Source organism: Syngnathus leptorhynchus, chromosome 7, assembly GCF_054491065.1.
Source record: "Syngnathus leptorhynchus isolate UIUO chromosome 7, UIUO_Slep, whole genome shotgun sequence".
Lineage (NCBI taxonomy): Eukaryota > Metazoa > Chordata > Actinopteri > Syngnathiformes > Syngnathidae > Syngnathus > Syngnathus leptorhynchus.
Window position 1 is genome coordinate 5763348 of NC_141201.1, and position 27463 is coordinate 5790810.

Below are 27463 nucleotides of genomic sequence, written 5' to 3' on the forward strand. Positions count from 1 at the left end.
ATCCTGGATTGTTTGTGTAAAACCAAGGCCCGGTGGATGCATCCAATTTCCTTGCTCATTATTATGTTTATGAGGTGTGCAGCTATGATCTAATAATCCAAATGGCAATAAGAATCACTGCATTCACACTATGCACATCACATCAGCACCAGTATCTGTGTTTTTGTGGATTTTTTTTGGTGTATTTTCTGGATGCACCAAAGGAGGATAGACCTATACAGGCTATAATTTGGATAGAATTGCAGTCATTCTTTTTTGCAGCAAAGGAGGATAGATTTATACGGGCTATTTATTTGCATTTATTTTGGGAAGCTCAGCTACATTTGACATAATTTGGAAGGGTAAATGATTGAAAAATGAGGTGGGAAGTAAATCAAGACTAAATAATAAATACATTTTATCTTTATAATGATACAATTATTTTCCATTTCCAATTTCGCGGACCACCTGCAATACCGCTACAGCCCACTAAAGGGCCGCGGACCACCTCTTGACAACCCCTGATGTAGCAATAACAGTTGCTCCTCATCCACAACTTCTCAGCCTTGCAAAGCTTCTATATTATTCCAACAAGGTGATGTGACTATTTTGAATGCAAAATATGCATTGCCTCAATAAAATCTCAGTAGTATTATTTAATAACAAACTCAATCTCTCATTCCAGGTAGGTGTGTATGTTATTGTAGGATGGATAATGTGTGCAAGAGAATGTGGTCGTCAGGCTCCCAAGCCGTGGTGTTCCTTCACACGCTGGCCTTATCCTGGACAGGTGACGTTTGCTTGTTGCTTGACTGCCGTCAAAAAAAATGTCAGTGGTATTTCAACATTTTAGTTTCTGTATCCACAGGTGCTGTTGAACCCGCCCCTAAAATTGACGGACATCGTCAGACAGTGATGACACTAGGAGAAAACGTGGTTCACAAGTTCCACTGTCATTCAGATGGTTGGCACACACCGACTTTATTGACCTGGTACCTGAACGGTGAGCGGCAAAAGTCGCACTCTCCCAAAGGAGGTCCAAGAAAGACAGCCCACAAAGACTCTGAGGTCACAAGACTGAGAGCCATTCACAACAGCACATTCTCCCTTCGGGCCAAGAAGTGGGACAGAGAGCTGGTGTGTGTGGCAATGAACCCCAAATCGGGGGAAAGTTACAATGCCACAGTCACACTCAATGTCCAATGTAAGTGGTCGTGAATCATTCATCTACAACATTTTGATTCTTTTAACCTCCAACAAAATCACATTTTTGTGACATGAACTCTTTCTCCTCGTTTATCTTCTAGTTCAGCCCGAGATTGTCAGGCTCAGCGCACAATCCAGTGAAACCTCAGATCCCGGTCTTCTGTTAAGCCTCTTTGCACTGGTCCAGTCCAACCCACCTGCCACGTTCACCTTGGCGGATCAGTCCGGTCTACTGGTGGCTAACATTTCAGACATCATCCTCCTCGACTCGCACGGCTACCCTTGGTTGACTAATCACACACTGAGGGTCACTCTCAGTAGCCTATCAGGAAATATCTCGCTGAATGCTAGCAACAGTTTGGGCACAACGCAAAGCAACCTCACGCTGGCAGGTTGGTGGTGGTGCTGGTGGAAATGGATAAGTTTTGGAGGTCTCACTTGATCTGTTCTCCAGAGTTCCTGCAGTCCCGTGTGGAAGTGCCAATGTTGGGAATTGTAGCTGGAGGGTCCATGGCCTTCATGGCTCTTCTCATCCTCAGCTTGATCGTCCTTTGCCTCATGCAAAAACCGACAATTAAGTCCATTGGTAAGACAACATAAGTCCCTTGCAGGTTTGTAACAACACTTTAGCAGTGTAACATACTTTATTTTGTGTTACAGATGAGCCAGTGGAGATTTTGATGACAACAAAAAGGTAAGTTTTTTTTTTTTTTTTTTCTGGTCAGGGATTCTAATACATTTACCTTCAACAGACTACGTGAACTACACTTGATGTTCGTATTTACATTTGTTTATATTGTCTTTGCATAGTGACTCAACCAACCTGAAAGCAGACAGAACTTACATCCCCAGAGAGAACATGTCTCTTCCTTCCAATATGCAGCTTAATGACCTCAGTACTTTGAAAAGGGGTAAGACTTGACCATTCATGATTCTAACCAAAAATATAAAATGAGATCATGAAACAATAAAGGGCAGTAAAATGTCATAATCGCATATCCACCCTTTTACTTTACTTAAACGTAAATGTTGCAACTTTGCAACTTTGCACACCATCTTGTTTCTAAAATTTATTCAGAATAAATCAATCATACAATCATATATAAATCAATCATATCAATCATAATAAGCAAGGTCTGCAGAAGCTGAAGATTATCCGATTGCATGTTTTTTTTTATATTTCATCCATTGCTTGCCAAAGCACGTGAGATCACCCAGCAAATCAGTGGGGGAGACAACAGGACAGATGAAGAGGATGAAGATTTATCTTTAGCTTATGCTGCCCGAGGTAAGATGGAGCTTTTTTCATTTATGACTTGTGGTCTTGTCATTTATTTTGTCTTGATGCTCTGGCTCTGCCAGGTTTCGCCAGATATCCAATGGTGGGCTATATCTACAAAGTGAATAGCACAAGCAGTGAGGAGATCTGGCTCTGATGCAACTCATGAGCTAGACAACTGCATGCATGATTATTTGAACAGAGACTCTACAATAAGTCACCCATGTATCCCTTAAACAATCGTTAAGTCGGTTTTAAATCCGTCAGTGGATCATACGAGGTTTCTCTGCTTCAACAATTGTATTGGAAAATTGTGTGTGAACTCCAAAACGAATGTGTCACCATCTGTAACCATTTGCTCGTAGTGTTCTCTTTCCTGCTGTTATAAACGGAATGCCTTTATTCTGCAATGCACACTCCAGAATGTCCAAGATGATGCAGTATCCTCCATAATTATTGCCACCTACTGGTTAAGATGTGTTAAAAGACTTCAAATGAATTCATATTGTAGAAACATACATGCACGTGTGCAAATTTACAAATGAATTTAATGCAAAAAAAATATTGATATATAAATTATACAGAGCGTACTGTATAACAGTTTCTTTATGTATATGTGTATGCATATAAAAAAGATGGTACTGAATAAAGTCAACGTGTCTATTTCGCCTCGACTGTAGCTCTCCTGGCATCCACAAGAGGGCGCTAAAACACTGGTGAGCGATGGTGGTCTTTTTTTCTGCTGAAATATGCAAGGGAAGTGTTTGTGCCTTTTACACAGTAAACTCTTTTGTGTAGACATCCATTTGGATTTTTAATAGTGGAATATAAATTGTAGAATCATCATGCATGTCTAAGTTTGTTGTGAGTGAGAAACACTGTCAAGTGCAGTCTGCGGCTCAAAGGGTTTCGACAGGAAGCTGCCTTGTGCTGTGGCTTCCTGCTGCAGCACCTCTGCTGCATTTGAGAGGGAATTTGCACATTACCACACCAACAAAACAATACTTATTCAGTTATTGAGGAACATACTGTACATATTTGTTTTTGCCTTCAGTGTTCTTTTCATCAAAATAAAACCCAGTACTTAGTAGTTTTTAACATAAGTAACATGTGATTTACTTATGTATTTATTTCAGTACCCTTAATTCACTCATAAAATAGAAGCAAACTATTATATTTACACAAAATAACTTGGCCACATAAAGGGAATATTTTTTTCTATAGCATTGACTGGGTTGTACACAATAGTAAGAACAAAAGAAGCTGTTGCACCGGGTGTACTTTTTTTCTCTGGTAAATATTTGCAATACCTGACTGCACAAAGGAGGGAGAGTTACATGGTGAGTAAGAATTTTTCAACTAAATTCCTTTTATAGTACAGCACTGTTGCATTGCAGTACGTTGAGAGAAATGTGTGTGTGTGCGTTTGTGTGCGTGCAAGTGCACTTACACTACCTACCCCCACTCACAGAGTTCGAGAGAGATGAGGAAAAAATGAGACGGCACCAGAAGGACGACTGATGTAAATGTTCTGGTCAGTATTTTCAATATTTATATTTTACTATGTTTAGCAAACAGCTTTCTGCTAAGATTGACTTTGAAGCACAATGCATGTTTTGATTTGAACCAAATAATATGACGTTTCATATTTTTTTTACTTGCTTATCCACAAAATGATTGCATTTAACGATGAAAAAGTTTTAGTAATGTGTTTCGACAAGACACCTGACTGCTGTTTGTGCACACAATGATGACAATATCTCAATCTTCTATCAGCACAGCTCTGATGACAAAATGAAAAGCTACACCGTTGTATCTTCGTTTCTGGTTGTTTGGACTCTCACTGGTGAGATTTTCTTTTTCTGGCATCATACATGTTTGGAAACATTTCATTCAATTTTAATGAGGCCCACTGCATATTCTTTCCAAATTCTTCTACAGAGTTTGTCTGGTGTGGTGAAGGTAAGTCTAAAGGTGGGATTCAGTTCAACTGTCTCTTAATATTTTATGAATCTTTCATGTTTTATTTTCCTCACAGAAGTGGACGTTAGGAAATCTGGACCAGCGGAAATTACTATTTCGTGCGGTAAAAATAAATTTGTGTCAAAAGATGGTAAGAGCAAGATGACTCCGACTTTGAAATACAAGGATGAGAACTCTGGAGAATATGTATGTGTGGATGAAGTCGATAAATCGAGTGGATCGAAGATTTTCGTGAAATTCAGAAGTAAGTTCTCTCATGGATTACTTTGATAAAATATTGATTTATTTTTCAATCGTTTTATACATTGTTCAGTTGGTACCACAGCAAATCCATCCATCCACCCGACCCACTCATCCACCCACCCACTCATCCACCCACCCACTCATCCACCCACCCACTCATCCATCCATCCATCCATCCATCCATCCATCCATCCATCCATCCATCCATCCATCCATCCATCCATCCATCCATCCATCCATCCATCCATCCATCCATCCATCCATCCATCCCTCCCTCCCTCCCTCCCTCCCTCCCTCCCTCCCTCCCTCCCTCACCCATCCATATTGTTCATGTTCGAAGTCCAATGTCTCAATGTCAAGGCTCTTGTCTTTGTTGGTGTCCAGCCTGCGATAACTGCGTGGAGCTCGACTGGATGTCCATATTGAGTCTAGCTGCTGGAGATTTGATGGCTACCATTGTGCTTGGAGTGGGTGTCTATCTTGTTGCATCGCAGTATCATACCTCTGTTGTCTCCTCACAACACAGAAGTAAATCCATCAACCTCTTCCTGTTTCAAACGACATGATTGAAAAAAAAACAGCATTTAGTTTTCTGCTGTGGGTTAAATGTATTTTTCTTTTCAGAATCGGATAGAAAACATCTTCTTCCATCTGAGAACCCGATAAGAGTCCCAAATGATGATTACCAAGAGGTAAACTAAATCTCCAAATATTAAGATGTCATTTTTTTGTTGGAAAATGAATAATAACCAATGTGTACGTCTGTTCTTCCCTCAGCTGAATCACACGGCTGGTCGTAGACAAGTATATGATAGCCTCAACACAAAATGACAACCATAGCCCACCCTAATAAAAAACCCTGCTCAAACTGAAAACCAGTTCTTGAGCACCGATTTTGGGATAAGTGGATGTAAAAGAGTTTCACACCTGTCTGCTTTTAATAAATACATTCTTGATCTGTCATTGTCATCTCACTTTGATTTAGATGGATAAAGAAAATACACATATACAATCAAGGAAAGAAAAGGCAATTCAATTCAGTGACATTAGTGAATAATAAATTCGTTTTACTGTCATAAGGTGTATTCAATGTCATGTCATTACAATAAAACGTACGTGTCAGTGATAGTGTTACTTAAAAGGTTCATTAGTAGGCCTAACAAAGAAACGTGACATTGATGTCATGACGTCATGTTTGAGGTGTTGCTGGGAAAATCCACTGCTGACAAAATGAGTAGCCAAGCCTTTTTACACAGTAATGCAACGAGCATGTGGCTGCATTTTTTTTTTTCTTCTTCTCCCTCGCTCAAGCAGGTGACGGCACCACGTCTTTGTGAGCCTAACGGATATGAACTGTGGCTTCGAGGCAGCGTCACGTGTTGATTCTCCACTCATATCCGTCTTAGCATTACAATCATGTTTCCAACCACAAACATAAAAAGGAAGGTGAACATTAACTGCATTTATTGAGCTTGTCCTTCACAAGAATATTTTTATACATATCACACAGCAAGTATACGGTAAAACAAGCATACATTTATTTTTAATGGAAGTAGAACAGTTCAAAAGATTCAACAATTTTGTATTGATATCCTTTTCGGTTCAACCCTCCCCAAAAATACACAATGATATGACGATAACAAAGTAGGAACTCATTATTCTGTAAAAGATTCAACAATTTTGTATTGATATCCTTTGCGGTTCAACCCCCCCAAAAATACACAATGATATGACGATAACAAAGTAGGAACTCATTATTCTGTACATTCATCAAAATAATTGGTGAGCATCCATTTATTTGTTTTAATATACAGAGGTTAACTTACAATATTTTTTCATTTGTGTAACAGGTAATGAAGTTAGTTCACCTTCAGCGACCTGCCTGCTTTCTTCTGGACTTCTCTTTTAGCTAGGTAAGTAATGATAAGTGTTCATGTCACTTCTATGATAGTTCAAATTTTAAATTGAAACACTGCACAGTTAAAAAAAAATATATATGATGGTGAGTGTTTGGCTGGTAAAAGAGTAATGGATATATTTCATTGTACATTTTTTTTTTTACAACTTTGGAACAAATCAGATGTCATCCAGCAACCAAGGGGAGATATTTTTTCTCTCCCCCTTTTAAGTCCCACTGTGGAGTCTTTGCAACCCCTTATGTTCAATGCACATCATTTCTCAGACGTCATGTGATCGTGAAATATTCCAATATACACATCGTAAGGTTGAACTTTTGGTATTTTTCCCAGTTGAGCCATACTTTGTCGTGTGAGCTGTCGAAATATTGGTTTGGACAAAATGAGTGACCTGCTGATGTAAATATGGAGGTGCCAGAATACTAGCAGTTGTATATTTTGCATTTTAACTGGTAACCAGTCACAAGTGCCTCATCTTGATCGGCCGCTCTTGATAAAAGAGTATGGATCCTGGGAGCGGTTCTGTGCCTTCAGTTCCTGTCAACAAAACAATAATCAGGCACACAATACAACTGATGGCGGGATATATTACAAGTCGTTTCAAAGTCACCTGGTCCCTCTCTAGTTACATTACAAACATAGAAACTGATTGGTATGATTTCGGATAAGAAGTAATTGTGTGAAGGCGAAGGCCTTCACACATATGTTATTCTACTCCATTCACTTTATTATTATTATTATTATTATTCTTCTTCTTCTATTTTATTCTCCGCGATTTCTGTCCTTCTACTTCTTCCACACAATTCAACCCATTCACTCCATTCCACTTTTCACTCATTCCAACTATTCCCGAGATGAGCGCTTCCATTTTTGGTATTCCGAAAATTCTCCGATTCCGCAAAATTCCCAAATTCCCGACAAATTTTTCCCCATTCATTCTCAATGGCACATTCAACGTTTCACATTCACGTCATTCCAGTTTCAAATTCACGTCATTCAGCACATTCACATCACATTGGGAAAGATTCTCAACATTCCCCAAATTCCCACTTCCCAAAAATTCCGCAAAATTCCACCAAATTCCCCAAAATTCAGTTTTTCACCTCTAAATTCCACGTTTTTCAACCGATTCAACCCATTCCAGTTTTCAACTCTTCATATTCTTCCACGCTATTCCCCAAATTCCCACTTCCCAAAAATTCCGCATTTTCAAATTTGAAATTCCACCAAATTCCCCAAAATTCCGTTTTTCACCTCTAGTTTCCACATTATTCAACCGATTCAACCCATTCCAGCTTTCAACTCTTCATATTCTTCCACGCTATTCCCCAAATTCCCACTTCCCAAAAATTCCGCGTTTTCAAATATGAAATTCCACAAAATTCCACAAAATTCCCCCAAATTCCACAAAATTCCGTTTTTCACCTCTAAATTCTACGTTTCTCGAGAAATTCAACTCATTCCAAAATCATTCCACAGTATTCCCTAAAAAAAAAATTCAGCTTTTTCGCCTTCACACGCAATTTCTCCAGAAATTGCAAATTCTAGTTGAACAATGCATTTCCTCTTTCATTTGATATTTTCACATTTTCGATATTTTCTATGGGATTTTTCTTCCATATTTGGAGGTTAACCGTGCTCCTGAGCGGACTTTATTTGGCCCGAGTGATCCCACTGGAGTCTACAGTTAGAACATAATGCGAATTGAATTCTTGTCATAACATGTTATGGAAAATTTGTTGTCACATCATCTTGTACTTACATCATAATCAGGAGAAGGTGGGTCCGGGCCTGCAGGTACAAAAAATATAGAAATATATGATAAATGTGAACTTAATTCAAATGTTAAAAAAAACTCAAAAATGTTCAACCTGTAAAAAAGTAATTAGTTATTCTTATTGCGCTAAAAATAATTATACAATTACAACATTTAAAAATGATTGTTCAAGTATCAAAGGTGACTTTTATAGTATTAAAAGTGGAATATAAAACACAATTTCTCACCTTTCGTACCTAGTAACCTTTTCTTCTTGGTGCACTTGTAGATGAGTATCATCAATATAATTGTTATGGTTACATCGGCAACAATGAACATCCCAAACAGTGTTGCGTCCAGCTCAAAACAATCGGCGCAGACTGAAGGGAGGTGGACAATAAGTGAGATATCGGAAAAATCATATGCACAATGTCACATATAAACACATCCACGGTGTCAACTTACCCTTTCCTTCCACATAGAAATAATATTTGATTTCGTTGCTGTCTTTGTAATATTTGCAATGGTAAAGGCCTATGTTGTTGCCTTCAATTCTCAAGGATTTGCTTGAATTGAGAAGTACTTCTCCTTTTTCCAACCAAGTCCCACTTTCTGGACATGTCATTGTGAAATACTGCCTCCAAAATGACACTCCACCTTAGATATAAAGTAAATAAATTAAACTAGAACACATTTTTTAGTGTTAATACAATAACATCACCACAAAGACATCAATTCATTCATAATTATCAACTGCAATTTCAGATAAATATGAGGTGACATTTTAAATTGAAGTGCTCTTTTTCTCTACTCAATGATAATAGCGAGCTTTTTCAATGTGTGGTAAATGAGACAAAATAAAACTTATTTCATTTAAATAGCACACCCAAAAAGCAAATATTTACCTGTATTAGCTTCCACAGCACTTAATATAAGGAGGTGGCAAAAAAACAAAGCACAGTTGTACATATCTTCTGAAATGTAGATTTCATTTACATAAAACTTTGAGACCAAGCTGCATTCTGTCTGACTTTCTCAAACTGACGCTCACATAGGTGCGCACGCACGCACGCACGCACGCACGCACGCACGCACGCACGCAAACATGCAAGCAAACATGCAAGCAGACGCGCACACGGGCAAGCACTGAATTTATTTATTTGGAGTCATTTCAAATCATAATAAACCATTAAAAACGAAAAAAATGGAATATTCTTTTAAAAACGTATCTTTTGTGCCAACTCAAAAGGAATGCTGTATTGTACTGCATTTACTGATCGACATACATTTTAAGTGCTGTTCTGCCCTCTTACGGCTAAACGGCGCACATAACACGCCATGTTGACTTATTGCCTCCATCCACCGAACTCTTTATTAAAATTGAAAACCACAACAATAAAGAGAAAACGGAATAGTTTTATTCAATTAAAAAAAAGAAACATTTGGCCTCGTTCAACTTTGATTTAATTAGAAAAATGCAGATTTCCAATTTAAATCTTCTATTTAACCAAGATGTCATCTTGATTAAATTAAATGCATTACTATTGTAGTTTATTGTTATTGTTGTGGTATCTTCGTCACGTTTTCTTGATAATTAAGCGTGTTTGCGTCACAGATTTGTGCAACACTCTTTGGAACAAAAAAAAAAAAAAACAGGTTGGTTCAGCAACCAAATATTTTTGCATTTGGAATTTACGTTTGCGAGGAAAGACGAGACAGTAAGGAGAGTTGGAGGTTTGCCAATGAGGTGGGAGGGAAGAAGGGAGGAAGGTTGGGAGCTAAGGGTGCTGACTTGAGCAAGACCAGTGGCGAGTCACAACGCGTCCTTGGTGGTTTGACGAAGAAGACTCGCGGAGTTGATTTTTTTTTCCTTTAAAAAATTGCCCCCTAAAAAAGAACAACTTTTTTTCTCGTCTTCACGGGGATCGTGGGATTATCAATAAATCTCCCGTCGTCTTGATCACTCCAGGCAGTCTCCCAATGTGCGTAAAAGGGATTTTTTTCCTGTATGGACTCGCAGCCTCAGGTGAGCTGGTCTCATTTCACGTCAAACTAATGCAATAAATTCTGAATACAAATTGCGCATGGTTTTGAATGATAATCAACACCTGGCTATGTGTTAAACCTGCGTGATTGTTTTGGGACCTTTAAAAGTCAAAGACAATGCTGAAAGTTGAAAACCCCGGAGGGACTTGAACCTGCGTCTTGAAGAGGTCGTCATGCGTCATAACCTGGCGCAATGGCGTGGGTTGGTGCCACTAAATAGCCATAAGGGAGGAATCAAGTGTGGAAAGAGAATGCCTTGGCAGTAATTGCCAATCAGCAATTGTCACAGTTAGGTTTTGTTTTGCTTCACTCATTTCCTGCTTTTTACTGGAATGTACATTGAATGGTACCCTTTGACGCACACAGTCTCAGGATATCCAGGATATGCCCATACAAATCACAATTTACACCACGCATGGACACAATAAAAACAAAATAAGATGTTTCCGCTTGTTAAAACCACTCACGTGTCAGTGCCCAATGCAATACCATCAATGAATCTGTCAGTATCAAATAAGGATGTCAGAACATTGGATAAGAATACAAGTGCTGAACTAATAAGAGCACGTAAATCGGGGGAAAAAAGGTGCGTTTTAACTGATTAAGACATCACGGCATTTCGTCACCGCAATCGCATCCTTCGGCTTTTGTTTCATCCTGGCAAACACTTGAAGTCATGCTCAAACAAGCAGAGTGACATTTGTTTTTTGTGAAGCGTTGACCTCAGGGCATTAAATTGGAACTGTGGATGGAAAACTGGATCAAATACCAAATTATTTGGCAGAAAATGTTGATCTAAAAAATGTTGAGTGAATACTCAATTGCTAAACTTTTTTTTCTCCCATTTTGAAGCTCTTTTGTCAAACCAAAGACATTTTCCCATTAAAAGAAATGAAAACAGAATTAATTTGTTCCACTCCGAGAGCTAAATTGATTTTGCCACAATCCTTATATTTTAACTCGCATCAAATCAAAACAAAATAGAACAGACACCCGCCATTTTTTATGCGAGTCTTTCCATGAAGCAATAGTTGTCCGAAAATCTTGTTTGGGAACCAATTTGTTCGTGCAGTTGAAAGTTCATGAACTGAGCTTCTACTGTACATAGCAGGAATGTTTTCACGCCAGTAATACCCTTTTTTTGTAAACACTTGAGTGAGAATCAGCCTATCGTGCCGTCTCTATAACTTTTATTGACACTTTTTGAACTTTGTTGATTAACAATCTTGGAAGTGCAGGTGGTAGGCATAAAATACCTTCAGTCAGACATTCAAGTTCAAGAAAAGGTCACATGTAGATGGGAAGAATTTTTCAAATCCTCCCTTCTATGCAGCAGCGATTCAGTGTACTTAAAAAGAAAGAAAAGCTTTTTTAGGGGGGATATGGGTGGCATTTGAATTTCTTTCATAAGATGCTCATTTTTAAGCCTTCTGTAAAGCCAACAATGTTAACATGTGCCAACCTGTCCTGACTTTCTGGTTTCACACACATGCATTAGAGAGAGAGAAGGCGAGAGGGAACAGATGGCTGTTGTTGACTGCAGCATAGCGGCCATCCCATTGGTTGTTTAGGCTTCCACTTCATTCTGTTGACAGTTGTACTATGTTGTTTATAGTCTTTTGCCTTACTGTGTCTCTAATGTAATGACAACAGTGAACATCACTTTGATTATTGACATTCTGAGCTGTGTTGACCCACCTTGGGAGGATGTCTGGCCTTTGAGATTCGACAACTGCTCGAGTGGAAGATCACAGTTAATTAAGGACAGCAGAGAGGACTCAGGAATTTTTTTTTTTATCATTTCATCAGCATTGTAACTCCTCCCACTTGATATGAATCAACCAATATTTTTTTTTTCTTCAAAGCATCTTTGCAAGTGGAGCTAATGGTGAAGAGACAGCATTGGCACAGCTTAGATTTTTTTTTTTTTTCCCTTGGGGTGAAAAAGGGAACGCAAGGATATCTCAAGGGGTCCGCAAAATTCTTTTTACAAACTCTAAAAATTCTTTAGAAAATGCTGGTGAAATTTAGATATAACATAAATTTATGATAAATATAAATATAATTTTAACATAATTTTCTTGAAAGATCAGAAAATACCCAAAAGTCTGACCTGGTACCTGGGGGTCCAAGCATATTTTTTGGTAGGGAGGAAGTCCCCCCCCTGCGGCCCCCCTCTAGCTCCGGCAGTGATATAGTTCCAATGAAGCAAGTTTAGATTATATGAATATATATATATATATATATTTTGTCATTAATATTACTTCAGAATATTTTTGTTGCAAAAGTTTATCTGGAAGGAATGCAGTTATGCGAACTGCAAACAGCAGGGGTGAATGTTATGGTGTTTGTCTATTCCGCCACTCACCATCACATGGACACCCTAAACTTTTCGGTTTAGTTTACTTCCGAACTTTATATATGGGAAACTAAAGGTCTTTTGAAGGCTGCATATATCTATCGAGTTGAGACCTGTAGGCTTTGTGGTTGGATCGAAGTGTTTGTAATCCTGACAAGTTGTTGAGTCAGCTACAAGGTGACAACAGAGCAGGTTTGATGGATTAAAACTCTTATCTGCATTCACTCACCGCACGCCTCTTATCGATTTTCAGGAATTTTTTCTTCTTCAAGGAAATGTACTGTATATTTATGGGCCAAAATGTATAGATGCTTTGAATTAGTATTGTCTTGATCAAAATATATTTTTAAAAAGGTAATTGCTACTCCCAAACTCGTTGAAAAAATGCAAAAATGCATCTCCCTGCTACCAAACATCTAATTCAAATGATCGAGATCGTTTCAGGTTTCTCCAGCGCTTACTGATGAGCTGTGGAGCACATGTACAAAAGGCATTTCACCACGTTCTGTCTTCTTAGTCTGCACGTACGTGGTTACCTGAACCTGTTCTCTCCAGCTTTGAATCCTGACCATGAAAGACTTGCCTTGTTTCCAAAAAGGCAAAAGAAAGAAAAAAAACGTTTGCAGAGCTTTTCACAAACGAGAGAAGAGGCTCTTTGTAATTCACTGAGCTATTCATGTTTCTTCTATGTCCTAAGTGTTTCCTCCACAGCTGACGTAACAGATACTCAGGTTTCCTTTGCCTGCTCTCTTTTGTTTCTGAGGAAAAGGCACAAAACACCCTGGAAAAAAAATCTGTGCAATACTTGATGTGTCCAATTGAGACATCAAGTGTACCGTAATGTTCTTCTTAATGACTTAACTTTCTTTCCTGCTCTTTCCCACTCCAAGCTGGGTGTGGTTGGCATTAGCCAAGCAGGATGTTCAAATTAAACAAGGGGAAAGATTTAGACCAGACAGAGCGATTACGGTAGGGTGGAAGAATGGCTCGACAAAGACCTAAACAAATAACTCCTTCTAACGAGCGCCAGTACATACGCCATCATCCTGTTCACGTTGATCTCTTGATCACACGTTGTAATTGAAACTCCTTTTTCCTGTCTACAATCTTGTCTTTCAGTGCAAAGCTTTGAACTTCTTACCTTCACGACAATTAACATTCAATAATTAAACATGTGTTTTTAACTCGAAGAATTTGGGGTAATGAGCGTTCTTAATTGAAAAAGATCTCATTAACCTGAATTTTTTAATCCACTCGGCTATACTTGAAAGCGTAGATTAGTGCAGCCTGTTTAATTAATTGTTAAATTAAAGTACTGATTGATGAAATGAGATGTGTCATGATGTGTTAAAGCTTTGAAGATGTGTTAACTCGATTCCAAGAGAAGTATGATGACGCAATTGAGCTTTGAAATCGTTTGACTGGAGGAGGACCCTCACAGTTACTCATCTCCTCGGTGACTCATTTACTCAATGAAACAATTATGAAAATAACTTTTCTGGCATGTTTATATTTTTTGCACATTGCTTTTTTTTCCCCCCTCACATTTGTCTTCTCTCACGTTTCTTCAGCTGCATTTAAAAGACAATATACACCGAAATAAGGATGTCGTAATCTGGTGATGAGAGAGATGCCTTTTTAATGGTGTACGGGGGCCGCCTGGGTGCCCTGCTCTCTCATCCCGGCCCACAGGAAACATTCTCCAGTCTGATAAGAACGAAAACGTGCTGCTTAAGCTCCCAAGCCCTGCTGACATTTTTCCCAGCTAACAGCTGCCCTAAAGGAACAATATGACTCACAACGGCTTTTTTACATCTTCTCAAACCATACTTGGTAGCACTTTTAGCACAAATATAGTTTTCTACTTTATATATTATTTTGTGAAAGTGTAATTAAGAAGTCGATTAGGTGACTTAAAAACCCACTGAAGGCTCAGGTCCTGAACTCGCTGGTATGTAGATGGGCAACTATTCTCACTGGAAGTAAAGAAAGTGAGTCAAGGAAAATCTGTTTAATTATTAACACCAGAGATAGGAATTTCTACAAACCACTGGCGATGAAAACAAATGAAGCATTCTGAGCTTTGGGAGACTGAAAAATTCCTGAATCCACATTTTTAAAAATGTGAGTTTTTTTCACTGCAGTCCTGTTGGTGGAGTTACACAATTACAAAATTGTAGTTTTAACTTTTTTAATGTTTACTTTTATAAGTTTCCCCTAATTTTTTTCTCTTTTTGTTAATCTTTCACTTGAATGATTCTGTATTATTTGTAATATTTGAATATTTGGAATAAATAAAACAAAAAGACTCTTCTATTTCTATTGATTTTATATACGTGACCTTTATATTTACTAAATGTTTAAATATGTAACTTTTATATAGTTGACAGTCATAAATATGCTTTTTAGTAAAGAAAGCTTTCTTGGATCCACTATCCATCTTGATGGTTTCCTCTGTGGACAATGCCACAACACAACCTGAAACAATATTTTTGTGGAAGTTTTTTTTTTTTTTTTTTGAGGTCCTGCACACAAACCCGGACGTTGAACACATAAATCCAAGGACATGAAAACATTTCCCTTTCCTTTGCACTTGGAAGCAATAATAACAGTGCATATTTGATTAAGAAGGCATGCATCGTCACATATTATTTGAATAACATTGTACAGTATATCTGAATTCCTGAAACCAGTCTTCTTTATTGACTTTGATCTATATGCCCCGCATTTCCATATGTCTTCTTCTGTAGCTGTGCTGCAGGTCAGTGGGATCCGTATATATACTCCTGGGGATGTGGAGGCCGTCAACGGGACGGACATTCGTCTCAAGTGTACATTCCAGACATCTTATAATATCAACCCCGATGCCATCATCATCTCCTGGAGCTTCAGACCCCTTAAACCGGGCCGAGAAGAGTCAGTAAGTATTGTGGCGCATTCATCTCCTTGATCAGTTGAGATATACGCAGTAATCAGACAACCAAGATAGACTCTGTGTTGGTGTATATTGTGTTAAAAGAGATTTATAAAATGATCTAACCCATAATCATATAGTAGAAATTTCAAAAACTAACCCCCCTGTAATATTTAAAGTTGCGTGTATGAAATTCTATCTTAAAATAAATGATGCGTTTTATTTATTTATTTATTTATTTATTTATTTATTTAATTATCTCCCGATTTTATTGTTTTATAACTATAATGTTTTATTTTGTTCTATGTAAGGTGACCTTGAGTGTTAGAAAGGTGCCGTAAAACAAAATCTATTATTACTATTATTTATGTTGAAAATGTACATGTGACAAGGACTCTCAGGAACAACCCAGGCTAAATTTAGCTCCTCCCACACATCTAAACTTATCTGTCAGTCAAAATCTATCACTAAAATACATTTGATCAACTTACCTTTCCCCTTCTAGGTGTTTCACTACCAGCAGAAGGCGTACCCTCCTCAAGAGGGCATTTTTAGGAATCGCATCCGCTGGGCCGGTGACGTCATGGGCCAGGATGCCTCCATCATAATTCGTGAAGTGAAGTTCACTTACAACGGCACTTACACGTGCCAGGTCAAGAATCCGCCGGACGTGCACGGCTCGGTTGGAGAGATTCGACTGCGTGTCGTCACTACAGGTTTGAAGATTTCTTTTCACAAATGATGTGAAGAATTCCTATTGCATTTTGAATTCCACACTGAGAAGTCGATTACATTTTGTCGTGGCTTTAATATATTGCAAAAAAAAATGTCATATTTGTAAAATCTTTCACACTGACCATTAGTCACACACATACACACAAAAAAGTCATTAAATAATTGATCGCAAATGACATTGTTGTATTTTCTTCTTCAGCATCTTTCTCAGAGCTTCTGCTGCTGGCGTTGGCCATCGGGGGAGGGATCGCCGTGGTGGTTCTTCTCCTCATCATCATCGTGTCTTGCAGGAGGTGCAAGAGGAAGAGACTGAGGCGGGACGGGGAAGTGGAAGCTACTCGCCAAGACAGAAAAGATCCTACCGTATGGTAAGGCCAGGAGCAACGTGGCGGGAAAGGGAGAGGGGTGATAGGGAGAGGAACGGAAGAATCATAGACTTCCTCTCTCGCTCTCCATCTGACTGTGGGCATCGGGCTTCCTGGGGCCTTTGACTCTTTCCCGCTGGACATTAATCTTCTTCCTTCCTCTCCAACCACAATCTTTGGATCCAATTGAGGGGCAGGTTCCACTAAGGAGGAGACCATGAGAAAGGGTCCTTATATAAAATTTGCAGACACACAGCATTCGTCACACAAGCTTTTTTTTTTTTTTTTTTTTTTAATATCACAAAGTGCCTTTCACTTGAGCAATGTTATTGTTTTTAATCACTCGGTCTTTTCCTGTTCCTTTAAATGGACTTGAAACACCATTTCCTGTTTAGACTACTATATGTTTTGATGATGTGGCATTTGAACTTCAATGTTTACGTGCCGACTAATAGCATTTCAAATTCATCTTGTGCATGAGGAAGCGTGAAATAATGCTGTTTCATAAAATGGCTTTTGCAGCAATATTTCTTCATTTGGAGCGGTTGTTTAAAGAAAAAAAAAAAAAACTGTCATAATGGCAGACAAGTTTGAGTCAGCACTAATCCCTTCTCACATTACCATTTGCTGTTCTAAATGTTTGCACCAACTATTCATTTCATGAAAAAAATGCCTCCTCTTGCTTGGGTACCACTTTGCACTCTTGGGTTTTCAGATCTCCCTGTGAAATTCATCTCGGTTACGGTGAAGGCATTCTTGCCTCTTGTGAAAAAGTGGCTTTAAACACAGGTGGCGGTTGACACGGTCAGAAGTAAATCTTATCATCGAGTTTGGACAAGTTCTTGATACCCTGTGTGACTCTAACCCTTTGTCCTTGCTGCTGTGTGTTTGACCTGCTTGTCCATGTCCTTTCCCCTTTGTCTGTGATGTCCTCTGCACATGCATGGACATGAAATATTCATGAACGTGCGTGCATATATTTCACTGTGTGTGTGTGTGTGTGTTGCTCTCGTCTCCCCCCACGCTGCACGTCTTCCTATTTCCCAGCCACCCATTGAGGTCCATCCACCTGTACCTATCACAGACGTCCATAGAGATTGACAGTTCAGACGGAATGATCTCAGAGGCCAGCACTAAAGATCCCAGCTCTGAATCAGGGGGGTCAGACGACGACGATGACGATGATGACGAAGATGACGATTCAGACTAAAGAGGTGGGAAATGACAAGAGGGATGTCCAATTGCTACCAAGAGAATTCTATTGCGTCCAAGTTGCGAGTAGACGAACGGTGCGCTTCTGCTTTTGAAGTCGTGCATGCTGACATGGTGAATTGAAGGAAAAAGCTGACGGATGTCCCGTATGAACAATTGGGAATAGGCACAATGAGGTTGAAAGTACTTGAAAGGGAAATTTAAAATGATTTGTTTGTTTTTTTTGCTTCCTTTAGTACGCCCGAACAAAGGCGGAGTTAAATCTGCTGACGCAGCAGGTGACTGTTATTTTCAAAACCCATTTTATATCCCATTGGCTGGGATTACGTTACATCACTGGCGCAGCTAGAGGGGGGGGGGTCGTGGAGGCCAGTGCCTCCCCCCCCTTGAAATATGCTTGGGCACTCCATGTGCCAGGCTAGATAATTGACTTTTGAGGGTTGTTTTTTTTTTGGCCTCCCTCATGCCTCCCCAAGGAAAAAAAAATCCTTGCTGTGCCAGTGCATTACATTACTTGAATAAAAGAAACTAAATTATTTTGCTAATATATTCCATCTTCAAAAACAAACAGGTTTCTGGTGTTTGAGCCACAGTATACAAAGTCCCATTTCAAATGTTGCAGTTTTGATCTGAAAAACCTTTGAATGCAAACTGTCTTCTCTCAATGCAACACATCCACTAACATGACTGTTGAGAAAAGTTATTTTGTAATTGTAATTTTATACTGATGATGTAACATTGTCTCTAGGTTTTTTTTTTACTTAATGCCTAAAGTATTTCATTCCTTTTTGATGTAGATACACATAGAGTTTTTGAAAATGATTTTCTAATAAAAATGCCTTTTAAGTATTTACTCCATTGTGTTGAGTATACTTAGCCATATGAATGAATAAATGAATGTGATCATGCCCTAGTTTTGAAATACACTTACATGATTTGACATCCTTTTATCACATTCATCTATTATGTAACAGAGTAATCCATTTACCAGCATTTATTATGCATCATTATCTTTAATACGATACAACTGATTGTGTGAATATGATATGCAGAAGCTTCATTTGTTTACCTGAAAGTTTCAATGTTGTTTAATGCTGTGGTCTGCCGCCCTGACTTAAGCTGGATGAGGCTGCTCATAAATCGATAGATTTGTGTGCGTGTGTGTGTGTTTGTGTATGTGTGCTTATCATCATATTTGTGTGCTCTGATCAAAGTCTATTCCTCTGGGAGCAATTTAAGTTATTCTGTGGCAAGGCTGACAGTGTGTGGACATGATGGCAGGGTTAACGGGGGTTGCCTGAAAGTGTGCATCCATGCAAACAAAATCATTAGATTATCGCAACCACATAAAGTATGAGAGGGTCCCTAGGTGATGTTTTTTTTTTTTTTTTTCTCCCACTGTGTTTTAATTGCTTTTGCAGGGGATTTGATATTTGCCTGCAGATAATTCAGTTAGGATTTTCTAGGATGTCTTGACAAATGCAAACCTGTTTTCTATGTGCGTTGTGATTGGCTGGCAAGCGGTCCAGATCGTACCTCAGATGGTATAGCCTCACCCGAATAAACGTCATCATCAAGAACTGGCTTTCCCAGGTCAAATCATCGCAGAGATCTGATGAAAAATACATCTTTCCATTCCTACTGACTACTTCAATGTGGTCTGCATTCCACACCTTAGAATGGGTTGTACCTGGCACAGATACGAATAAATTCCATGGCATGCTCACTTGTGTGCGAGTATAGACAAACACGCAAAAGCATGGGCTTGTCATGTCAAACTGAAAGAGAAATCACTTCACATCCACCCAGGAAGGACACACAGAAAAACACTCTTACATTCATTAACAGTCATTTTAATTGATATCTAAATGAAACTTGACTTCCTTTACCCATATTTGGTCGAAGGATCTAATCTGACTGTTGAGTAATGCTGCCATACTCGTTTGTGAGAATCCTTTCAATCTTGTTTCACAGAGTGGAGATCACTCAACTATTATTGTCCACATAAGTCCATAGAAACTATTGAAAAGACAGAAAAGAAAAGGGTTTTCATTTCAAGGAACATGGTTCCATGTACACAGACAATCGGAACCCTTTTTTTTTTTGTCCGCTCCATTATTAACAACTGAAGTCTTCTCTCACAGTTTCATGGCAAAATAACTGAAAGGAAAAAGACTTTGGTTTCGCAACAGAGATTTGGATTGAAACTAACACCAGACGGCTTCAGCAGACAAACACAGAGAGCCCCTTGTGCTCACACGCACACAAAACATGTTGCAGCACAATGCAAGGAGGCATTGCCCAGGAGATAAGACCAACACAGACAAGAATATTAAAGGATACAATACATGTGGATAGTATAAATAGTTATTATTCAAAAGAGAAAGCGAGCATCATCAGTGATTTGTCATGAAATTGTGAAGGATGCAACAAGACTACAATATGTCCGAAGACAACTGGCATAGTTGGCGATGAATGATCCATACACCAAATAGAAACATAAATATACTTCAAAAGAAACACCCACAAAGATAAAGCAAAAATAAATACTTGTACCACTTAGGGACAATTACCAAAGTAAAGACGAGAGATTGGATTCCAGGATAGTTTAGCGAGGCTACAAATAGCAGGCTAGTCCCAGCAGGGCATTTGATGTTTGCCTGGCATGGGAGATAAGGCAACAAATCGGACCTCAGTGGGATCATGGATGATAATAAAAGACTCTGAAACCACTAATGGACAGTTTGTAAAAATAAACCATACTCGCCCACTGCTGTAAGTGTATTTTTGTTCACAGGGTAGACTTGTCATAATCAAACAAGAACACCCAAAAATAATATTCTGGACTAAAACTAGGTTGCAAAAAATTCAATTTCCATCTGCTATGGTTTGCGAATGCCTGTTGTAGATTGCAGTGTAGGCGACAGGCATGACATTAATTGGGATTCGCTTCTAATTTGGATTATGAGAGGCAGGTTTCTATTCTTGGCTGACATTACTTGAATGCTGCAAATTGACCTAATGCGTTGAAGAAGAGTGGAGCGCCTCCACTTACATCCTACAACACGTGAGTAATTTGGAGGGTGACATTAAATAAAAGGTCCTATTTTTTTGTATTAAAAAAAAAAAATTAGATGAACAACAACATTAAATTTGACCTTATATATGATTTTGTTTTTCTTACTATCACATTGTTGAAGAGTGTGGAATTGATTGAAGCATTATTTTCCCAAACTCAATTGATCTTGACAACGGAATTTTTGCAACAGCGGCCTCTAGTGAAACAATTTGTAAAATTTACGTTTGCAGCTGAACGGGCAAATTAAAGAGCAAAAGACGAATTTAAACCCAGATAAAAGTTCAATTTATGTATGTTAGCACCATTTTTCTGATCATGCTTATGTATTTCATTAGTCTCTTAATTGTCATACCAACAACGTTTTTTAAAAAAGTTTTTTTTCCCCCCAACTTGGGCAACAATAATTATTGTACGCATGCATTTCGAATATAGTCAATATTACAGTCAAGATGATTAGATGATGGCTGAGGCATTTATTTGGATCGGAGCTGTTTTACTTTTCCAGCAGCACTTCCTGATCCACCTGTTTATCAGGTACTTCATTTCACTGCGCAATGGAGACTTGAGTCACGGAGAACGACACAATGGAAGGACTTTATCTAAAACTTTGACGTAGTTCTTTTTTTTCTTTTCCCCAAGATACATTTTGTGTTTCTTTAACTCCTAAAATGCATCGACATTGCCACAGGAGGCAAGACGCGCTTCTTTTCCGATTGCTCGTTTTCCTTGGTGAGTAAACAGGCCATAGTTCGGCTTTCGTGTTGTTTATTCACAAGCGTTTCATCCACGAGTATCGAATTCATTTATTTGACGTTACAACTTTGGTTAAATGTCAATGTCATTTCGGAAAAATGGTTACGTGTGAGGCCAATTAGTCATTAGTTCATTTGAATTTAATTTTTACACTGCACAAACTATTTCCCATATTTATTTGACACCCTAAAAATATATATTTTTGTTCTTTGTGCTGTATACAAACACATCAATGTAATTTAATTTTTTTCTCCCTGTAAAACCTGTTGCTTTATTTCATTTTGAAGCACTCCCTCATATAAATTAACATATGTATCACTTTGCGTCTAACTTTGGTGAAACTTCCTTTTGTTTCCACTTAAGTTATTTATGTCATTTCTTTGCAGCTCCTTCACTCGTCTTCTCCATCTCAGTGAGTTCTCCAGCAGAGCTCCATGCATCCAAAGGAGACACCGTTACCCTGTCCTGCACTTTCACTTCCACCAGTCGACCCACCAGCAAGATGACCATTGATTGGTCCTATAGACCCCAGACTGGAGGGCCGCCACAGACAGTGAGTGTAGATCTTGTGTGGTGTATGAAACTCTGAAACATTGTTGGCTGTTGTGTAAACAAAATTAAGAAGGCTTTTCCTATTGATGTCTGAGGATTAGCAATACTAAATATAAAAACTGGGACAACAGCAACAAAAATAAGCTACTTGTGTCTCAGTGTTGTTGTCAGTGAACAAAATGTTGTCGCACATGGTTTACTTTGCGGGCCAAATAAAATGCTGTTGAGGGCCAGATCTGGCCCCTCAGCCTTGGGTTTGATAGCATTTGTTATACAACTTTGAAAATTGCTGTGTGCTGCAAATACCCCTTGATGGCAGTAATGTCTCTTGGATAGATAGATTTAGGTGGATGATTGTTGAAGAAAATGTTGAGAGTCAACAAGACACCAAACTTACACGACGACTGGATAACTCCATTGTTCCCAAAGGAGTTTTGACTTCTCTTGAATGGTCAGGACCTTCATCTGAACTTATTGCTCAGGCTGGCTCTCAACATTCAGCTTTTTTGTCTATATCCGCATTCTCGTTCCACTCCTGGATTTTATGCATTGCGCTGTTCACTTTTTCCTTGTTTCAATTTTACTTTTGTCCAATAGCAATTACTCTGAAACTGGTGCTACTTGATAGTAATGGGAAGTCAAACAATGCCTACATCAATGTGTGTATTTGACTGTGCTAAAATTGACACGTGATTAAAAATAAATATGCGAGCAGCCAAACAAGTTCCTCCTTCACCAAAACTACATTTGCTCAAAAATGGAATTAAATTAGCGCGGCTTCAAATTTAGGTTGTTTATGTTGCATTCTATTAGCTCACCACTAGATGGCAGAAAATTATACACACCATCCCTTTAGAATTGTGTATCCTCTCAAATCTAAACTATTAATTAATTTATTTATTGGTTAACATAATGATCTGGTGTTACCCACAGCCAAAAGTACTTATTTCTTTCCACTTAAAGCACTGGTTGTAGTCCTTTCCCATTTTTAAACATCACCAGTTTCGATCGTTGCATGTGCTTATTCTGTATCCGTTTTATAGTCCATCCCATTTCAGAGCAGCCTCAGAGGCTTCCCCAGTAACCTTATATGAAGGAGGCTACCTAAATTCCTTTCCTCTATGATGATATTGTGGTCTTCCAAAATGTCATCCATGTTTCCATTCCAACCCATAACAGCACTCAATCCTCTAACCATGTTCAATCAGGGTTGAGCTTCATTGACCCATCCACTAAAAAACACCACATCATTTAAGGAGTTCCATTTGGGCTTGAAGAGAGGCATGAAATGTGGTTCTGTGTAATTGCATAGTGTGGTAGTTGCAACCCTATATGTCATTTCCTATAGGAGCACTCAGAGTGAAGTGAAGGCTAATGTTTTGCGGCTCTTAATGTGGAGTACTGTTGGTTTAGTCATTAACAGACAAAGTTCCCTGGCTTCAAAGTGCGTTGGAAGACCAGAAGAAAGGGAATTGCTATGTCAGCATGCACGTACACGTGTGTCTCAACATGTTATAACCTCACAAAACTATTGCAAAAAGCAGCTACACCCAACCCTACTCTTTTGTTTTATTGAATATGTGTAGCAGTCTGATATTGTCCGTGGATGGAACCAGGTCAGGTTTCTATTTTTCTGCCAGTATTTTGCCCTCCATCCAATTTCATTAGCTATTTTGGCAGGTTTATATGTCTGAGGTCTGAGTGTCCCTGGTCGTATATCACAGTAGCCTGACTACAAATAAGCATGTGAAAAGCTTCATCCTAAATACAATTATTCAGCCAAAGCAATCACAGTTGCCACAGTGCTTGCATAGTTAACTCGGTCCCAATGAGAATTAATTTGATAGAAGGCAGAAGACAGGATGCTTGCTGAATTTCATAAGGGTGAAAGCTCATTGCCAAATGTAGCAGTAATCTTTTGAATTCTAGTGAGTTGTGCTTGAAATAACTTCTATGGCTGGGAATTCTTTTCAATCTTTCATCCATTAGTAACCTTTAATCTTTCTGCGCCATTTTTTTTTCATATAGAACTTTATATAACTGAGACCAAGGAAATCAATATGATGATGCTATAATGCTAACCTGCTTTTGCAAGCCTTAATTTGACCTTTCCGAGAAACATCTATTATGTCCATGTCTGCCGATTACGTCCATTTTTTTTAACTGATAATCTTTGTGCCCATATTTCTGAACATTGGTCTCGTCACTCCGCTTGTTCCACCACCATCTGTTTCGCCACCTGCTGCCAGACACTTTTTCTTTAGATGAAAATGATAGCATTGACCACAATGCTTGCTTTTAGTCCATTTTTCTTTCACTGAGATTTCCCTTGAAACTTTTAAAACCTAATAAACATCTTTCGTGGGCGTCACTCGTGGCATTTTGAGCATCAAATGCTGTTGTAGCAACTCCAGTTTCACAAAAATCGGAGTCAGATTGACCGATAGGTAGCAACTTCCCATTTAACATTTTCAGACACTTATCTCTCCGAGGAATCCCTACCAAGAAATTCTGCATCGACATGAAACCTGATCTCCTTTTAGCTATTTGATCTTCACCATTTGTCCATTGATTTCCTAGGTGACATATGTTTATCTATCCTGGCGGAGGTCTCGGTGCTCTCGTTGAAAAAGAATACACTGCGGTGAATACAAATCAATGGCCCGAATGTTGTTTTGTTCGTAAGCAGACGTGCTATCGTAAATTTATCGTACAGACACTCCAAACGTGCGGAGCCCTATTTTCATGCCCGGTGCAAAAGTATCTTACTGAAGTTTTTCCCCTTTCTTTTTTTTGGGCATTTTCACTAACAGTTAGAAACGTGTGTCTGCGCCATCGTGGGCGTGAACACAGCCGTCTTGCTTTCTGGCCGATTGAAACGGTCTCCTCTCATTTGTTTTAAATTCAGCGCAGTCTACAGGACGAAAGCAGAAATTCGCTGGACTCTATCACGGGGAGTGGTGTTCCTACTCCTTCACCGATATACATATGAAGCTCCAAAGTAGTGGAGTTGCTATGGCAATGGCAGAGAAACTAATAATATTCCTTTGCCTCCTTTTCTGCTTTCCTCAGTTCTTCCACTTCTCTTCTCGTGCCTTCCCACCTCCGGAAGGCCAGTTCAGTGGGCGTATTCAGTGGCGAGGAAGCCCGGCAAAGGGGGAAGCCTCCATCGCTCTGATCAATTCAACACTGAATGATAACGGAACCTACACATGCTCAGTCCGAAATCCTCCAGATGTCCACGGGAGCCCAAACTCACACACAGTACTCACTGTCACGCCAAAAAGTAAGTCGGCTACTTCACAGATCTGTCACACATTTGTCATTTAATCAATGAGCACATAAAGGTGAGTGTATTTAAATGCAACCTTTTCTTCAGATGACGAGACTTGACATTCCGGTATGGCTGAATGGAGACGTAACATTCCTTTGCCAACATGTATTTAGTGCAGCTGACTCATCAATTATTAATCTATTTGTATGTCTATGCACATTGACTCATACTGTTAGCCCGCCCACTGGAATACAAAAGAGTCTATAATCATTTGAGTCCATGTTGTGAATAGTTACAGATCACTATGTAGAGGTGTGAAGAGGTTGTTTACTTTTTAACAGCTTGTTGCTAGCTAGGAACCTAATATTCTTCTCCTTCTCCTCCTCAGCACCCACCATTCGCTTCTCGGATATTGGAGTACTCCTTTTTTTCATCCTCATCCCTTCCGCCATCATTGCCCTCGTTCTGATTGGTCAAATGTTCTGCCCCGAGAGAGAGCGCAGCCAATCCAAAGGCTACAGATCAGCCATAGAGGTCGCGGATGGGTGAGTAGATTTGTTCAACCAATCACTGAAGTGGATCCCTTGGGGTTTAGGTATAGATTTACCTCTGAATTGTTCATTTTTACAATGGTTAAACTAGAATTAGGTTTGAGGTGGAAACGGGACCTGGCAAATTATTGATCAATTAGCACGTATTGATTTATTTAAACTAATCTTATGCATTCATTTCAGAGGGTTGGAGGTGTGTAATAATAAAGTTTTCATGAATTCATTGTTCAAAGTAAAATTACAGAACAGAATGACAGAATCACAGCTCATTTAATTTTTTACATGACAAGAAAACAGAATAAAGTGACAAGTCTTGAAGTCTTGTTGACTTCCAGTTTTTCTCGTGTTTGTTGATCAGAGAGGAGAATGACAACGATCACGTGGTGGACAAATTGAAGGCAGCCACATGTTGTGAGATACTAATGACGGTACAGTACAGTTGACATACTCTTCAGAAATGTCATCACATTTCAGCACATATTCATGTCTTGTTTTTTTATTTTTTTTATTTGTTTGCCTTCAGGACTCAGAGAGTGAACACGAGTATCACTACATGAAAGCTGCCACTGAAGGTTATGCCGAGTCCAAGTGCTAGAGTCCCCCCCGACTTGCTCACTTTGTAGATGTGGAAACCTGCCGAGGCCTTTTACAGGGGTTGTACTGAATGAAAATCAATGTTGAATTAATGTACGTGTCAACCTCACAGTGGGCCACTTTGGTAAAGAAATGCATGTGATATTGTGAAGGAGGTTTATTTTGTCTAATTTATTGCTTGTGTCATAGCTGCTGATGTCTTATTTTTTTGTGTCAAAACACATTTGGTAACAAAATAAAGACTTTTTTGAATGCCACTTAAAATGATTATGACTGTACATAATTTGTATTTATAGGGCATCATTTTCATATTGCAAAGTTGTGTTGTTTTTTTTTATGCAGATGCCCTTGCCAGATTTATATTTTAGAAACTTTTGCTACCGTACTTATTTTTAATGATGAATGAAGAAACAACCCTGACTTTTGAGTGAGATGCCTTGGCAGGATAAGATTTTTGGAACGATTTCTGTCTGTTGGTAAAGCATACAGCTGCAGTTTCCTCTTCTTTCTGTTTGTTCTGTTGAACTGTTCATAAATGGAATCTCTTTCAATATTCATGACTCTTCCTGAGGATTCCTTTAAACAAAATCTCAAGGACAGACTGGAGTTGTATGACATGAGTGATTAAAAAGGTCTAGTAAAAGTACAGAAAAACCAACCTGGAAAA

The 27463-nt window shown here is 38.8% G+C and overlaps 5 protein-coding genes across 7 annotated transcripts; 4 read left to right on the forward strand and 1 right to left on the reverse strand.

The window, feature by feature from the left end:
- The first annotated feature begins 687 nt into the window (after nt 1–687).
- Nucleotides 688–2687, forward strand: tmem25 (transmembrane protein 25). The gene is made up of 8 exons (XM_085916941.1): nt 688–769; nt 848–1183; nt 1287–1577; nt 1640–1771; nt 1846–1879; nt 1996–2096; nt 2387–2473; nt 2548–2687. Exons 1-8 carry the CDS (start codon nt 688–690, stop codon nt 2619–2621), a joined length of 1137 nt encoding a protein of 378 aa, XP_085773067.1. The 3' UTR covers nt 2622–2687.
- A 781-nt stretch (nt 2688–3468) lies between these two features.
- Nucleotides 3469–5711, forward strand: LOC147054404 (T-cell surface glycoprotein CD3 gamma chain). Of its 2 annotated transcripts, none has more exons than XM_085916575.1 (8): nt 3469–3804; nt 3936–3998; nt 4246–4310; nt 4406–4426; nt 4503–4691; nt 5075–5218; nt 5315–5382; nt 5468–5711. In XM_085916575.1, exons 2-8 carry the CDS (start codon nt 3991–3993, stop codon nt 5519–5521), a joined length of 549 nt encoding a protein of 182 aa, XP_085772701.1. In that variant the 5' UTR covers nt 3469–3804; nt 3936–3990; the 3' UTR covers nt 5522–5711. The 2 variants fall into 2 exon arrangements, with proteins under 2 accessions (XP_085772701.1, XP_085772702.1); XM_085916576.1 differs by having other exon boundaries at nt 4241–4310; nt 5468–5710.
- A 445-nt stretch (nt 5712–6156) lies between these two features.
- Nucleotides 6157–9391, reverse strand: LOC147054405 (T-cell surface glycoprotein CD3 epsilon chain-like). 2 transcript variants are annotated; one of them, XM_085916557.1, is made up of 5 exons: nt 9268–9391; nt 8828–9019; nt 8620–8742; nt 8369–8397; nt 6157–7143 (listed from the first exon to the last, which is right to left on the reverse strand). In XM_085916557.1, exons 1-5 carry the CDS (start codon nt 9329–9331, stop codon nt 7078–7080), a joined length of 474 nt encoding a protein of 157 aa, XP_085772683.1. In that variant the 5' UTR covers nt 9332–9391; the 3' UTR covers nt 6157–7077. The 2 variants fall into 2 exon arrangements, with proteins under 2 accessions (XP_085772683.1, XP_085772682.1); XM_085916556.1 differs by having other exon boundaries at nt 8611–8742.
- Nucleotides 9392–10112: 721 nt separating this feature from the next.
- LOC147054406 (myelin protein zero-like protein 2) lies at nt 10113–19674 on the forward strand. The gene is made up of 5 exons (XM_085916911.1): nt 10113–10388; nt 15518–15687; nt 16187–16397; nt 16616–16784; nt 17829–19674. Exons 1-5 carry the CDS (start codon nt 10343–10345, stop codon nt 17989–17991), a joined length of 759 nt encoding a protein of 252 aa, XP_085773037.1. The 5' UTR covers nt 10113–10342; the 3' UTR covers nt 17992–19674.
- Nucleotides 19675–21560: 1886 nt separating this feature from the next.
- Nucleotides 21561–27463, forward strand: mpzl3 (myelin protein zero-like 3). Its single transcript, XM_085917311.1, has 6 exons — nt 21561–21801; nt 22212–22378; nt 25450–25663; nt 26040–26196; nt 26561–26630; nt 26726–27463. Exons 1-6 carry the CDS (start codon nt 21741–21743, stop codon nt 26795–26797), a joined length of 741 nt encoding a protein of 246 aa, XP_085773437.1. The 5' UTR covers nt 21561–21740; the 3' UTR covers nt 26798–27463.

Coding starts and splice junctions, on each gene's coding strand:
- tmem25 (XM_085916941.1), top strand. CDS start 688: ATGGATAATGTGTGCAAGAGAATGTGGTCGTCAGGCTCCCAAGCCGTG. Junction 1,880..1,995: donor ATTTTGATGACAACAAAAAG/GTAAGTTTTTTT, acceptor GTCTTTGCATAG/TGACTCAACCAACCTGAAAG. Junction 2,097..2,386: donor CCTCAGTACTTTGAAAAGGG/GTAAGACTTGAC, acceptor TGCTTGCCAAAG/CACGTGAGATCACCCAGCAA.
- mpzl3 (XM_085917311.1), top strand. CDS start 21,741: ATGCATCGACATTGCCACAGGAGGCAAGACGCGCTTCTTTTCCGATTG. Junction 21,802..22,211: donor CCGATTGCTCGTTTTCCTTG/GTGAGTAAACAG, acceptor ATTTCTTTGCAG/CTCCTTCACTCGTCTTCTCC. Junction 26,631..26,725: donor GTTGTGAGATACTAATGACG/GTACAGTACAGT, acceptor GTTTGCCTTCAG/GACTCAGAGAGTGAACACGA.
- LOC147054406 (XM_085916911.1), top strand. CDS start 10,343: ATGTGCGTAAAAGGGATTTTTTTCCTGTATGGACTCGCAGCCTCAG. Junction 15,688..16,186: donor AACCGGGCCGAGAAGAGTCA/GTAAGTATTGTG, acceptor TTCCCCTTCTAG/GTGTTTCACTACCAGCAGAA. Junction 16,398..16,615: donor ACTGCGTGTCGTCACTACAG/GTTTGAAGATTT, acceptor TTTCTTCTTCAG/CATCTTTCTCAGAGCTTCTG.
- LOC147054404 (XM_085916575.1), top strand. Junction 4,311..4,405: donor GGTTGTTTGGACTCTCACTG/GTGAGATTTTCT, acceptor ATTCTTCTACAG/AGTTTGTCTGGTGTGGTGAA. Junction 5,383..5,467: donor CAAATGATGATTACCAAGAG/GTAAACTAAATC, acceptor TTCTTCCCTCAG/CTGAATCACACGGCTGGTCG.
- LOC147054405 (XM_085916556.1), bottom strand. CDS start 9,331: ATGTACAACTGTGCTTTGTTTTTTTGCCACCTCCTTATATTAAGTGCT. Junction 8,398..8,610: donor AAGGTTACTAGGTACGAAAG/GTGAGAAATTGT, acceptor TTGTACCTGCAG/GCCCGGACCCACCTTCTCCT. Junction 7,144..8,368: donor CACCTTCTCCTGATTATGAT/GTAAGTACAAGA, acceptor TTTTGTTGACAG/GAACTGAAGGCACAGAACCG.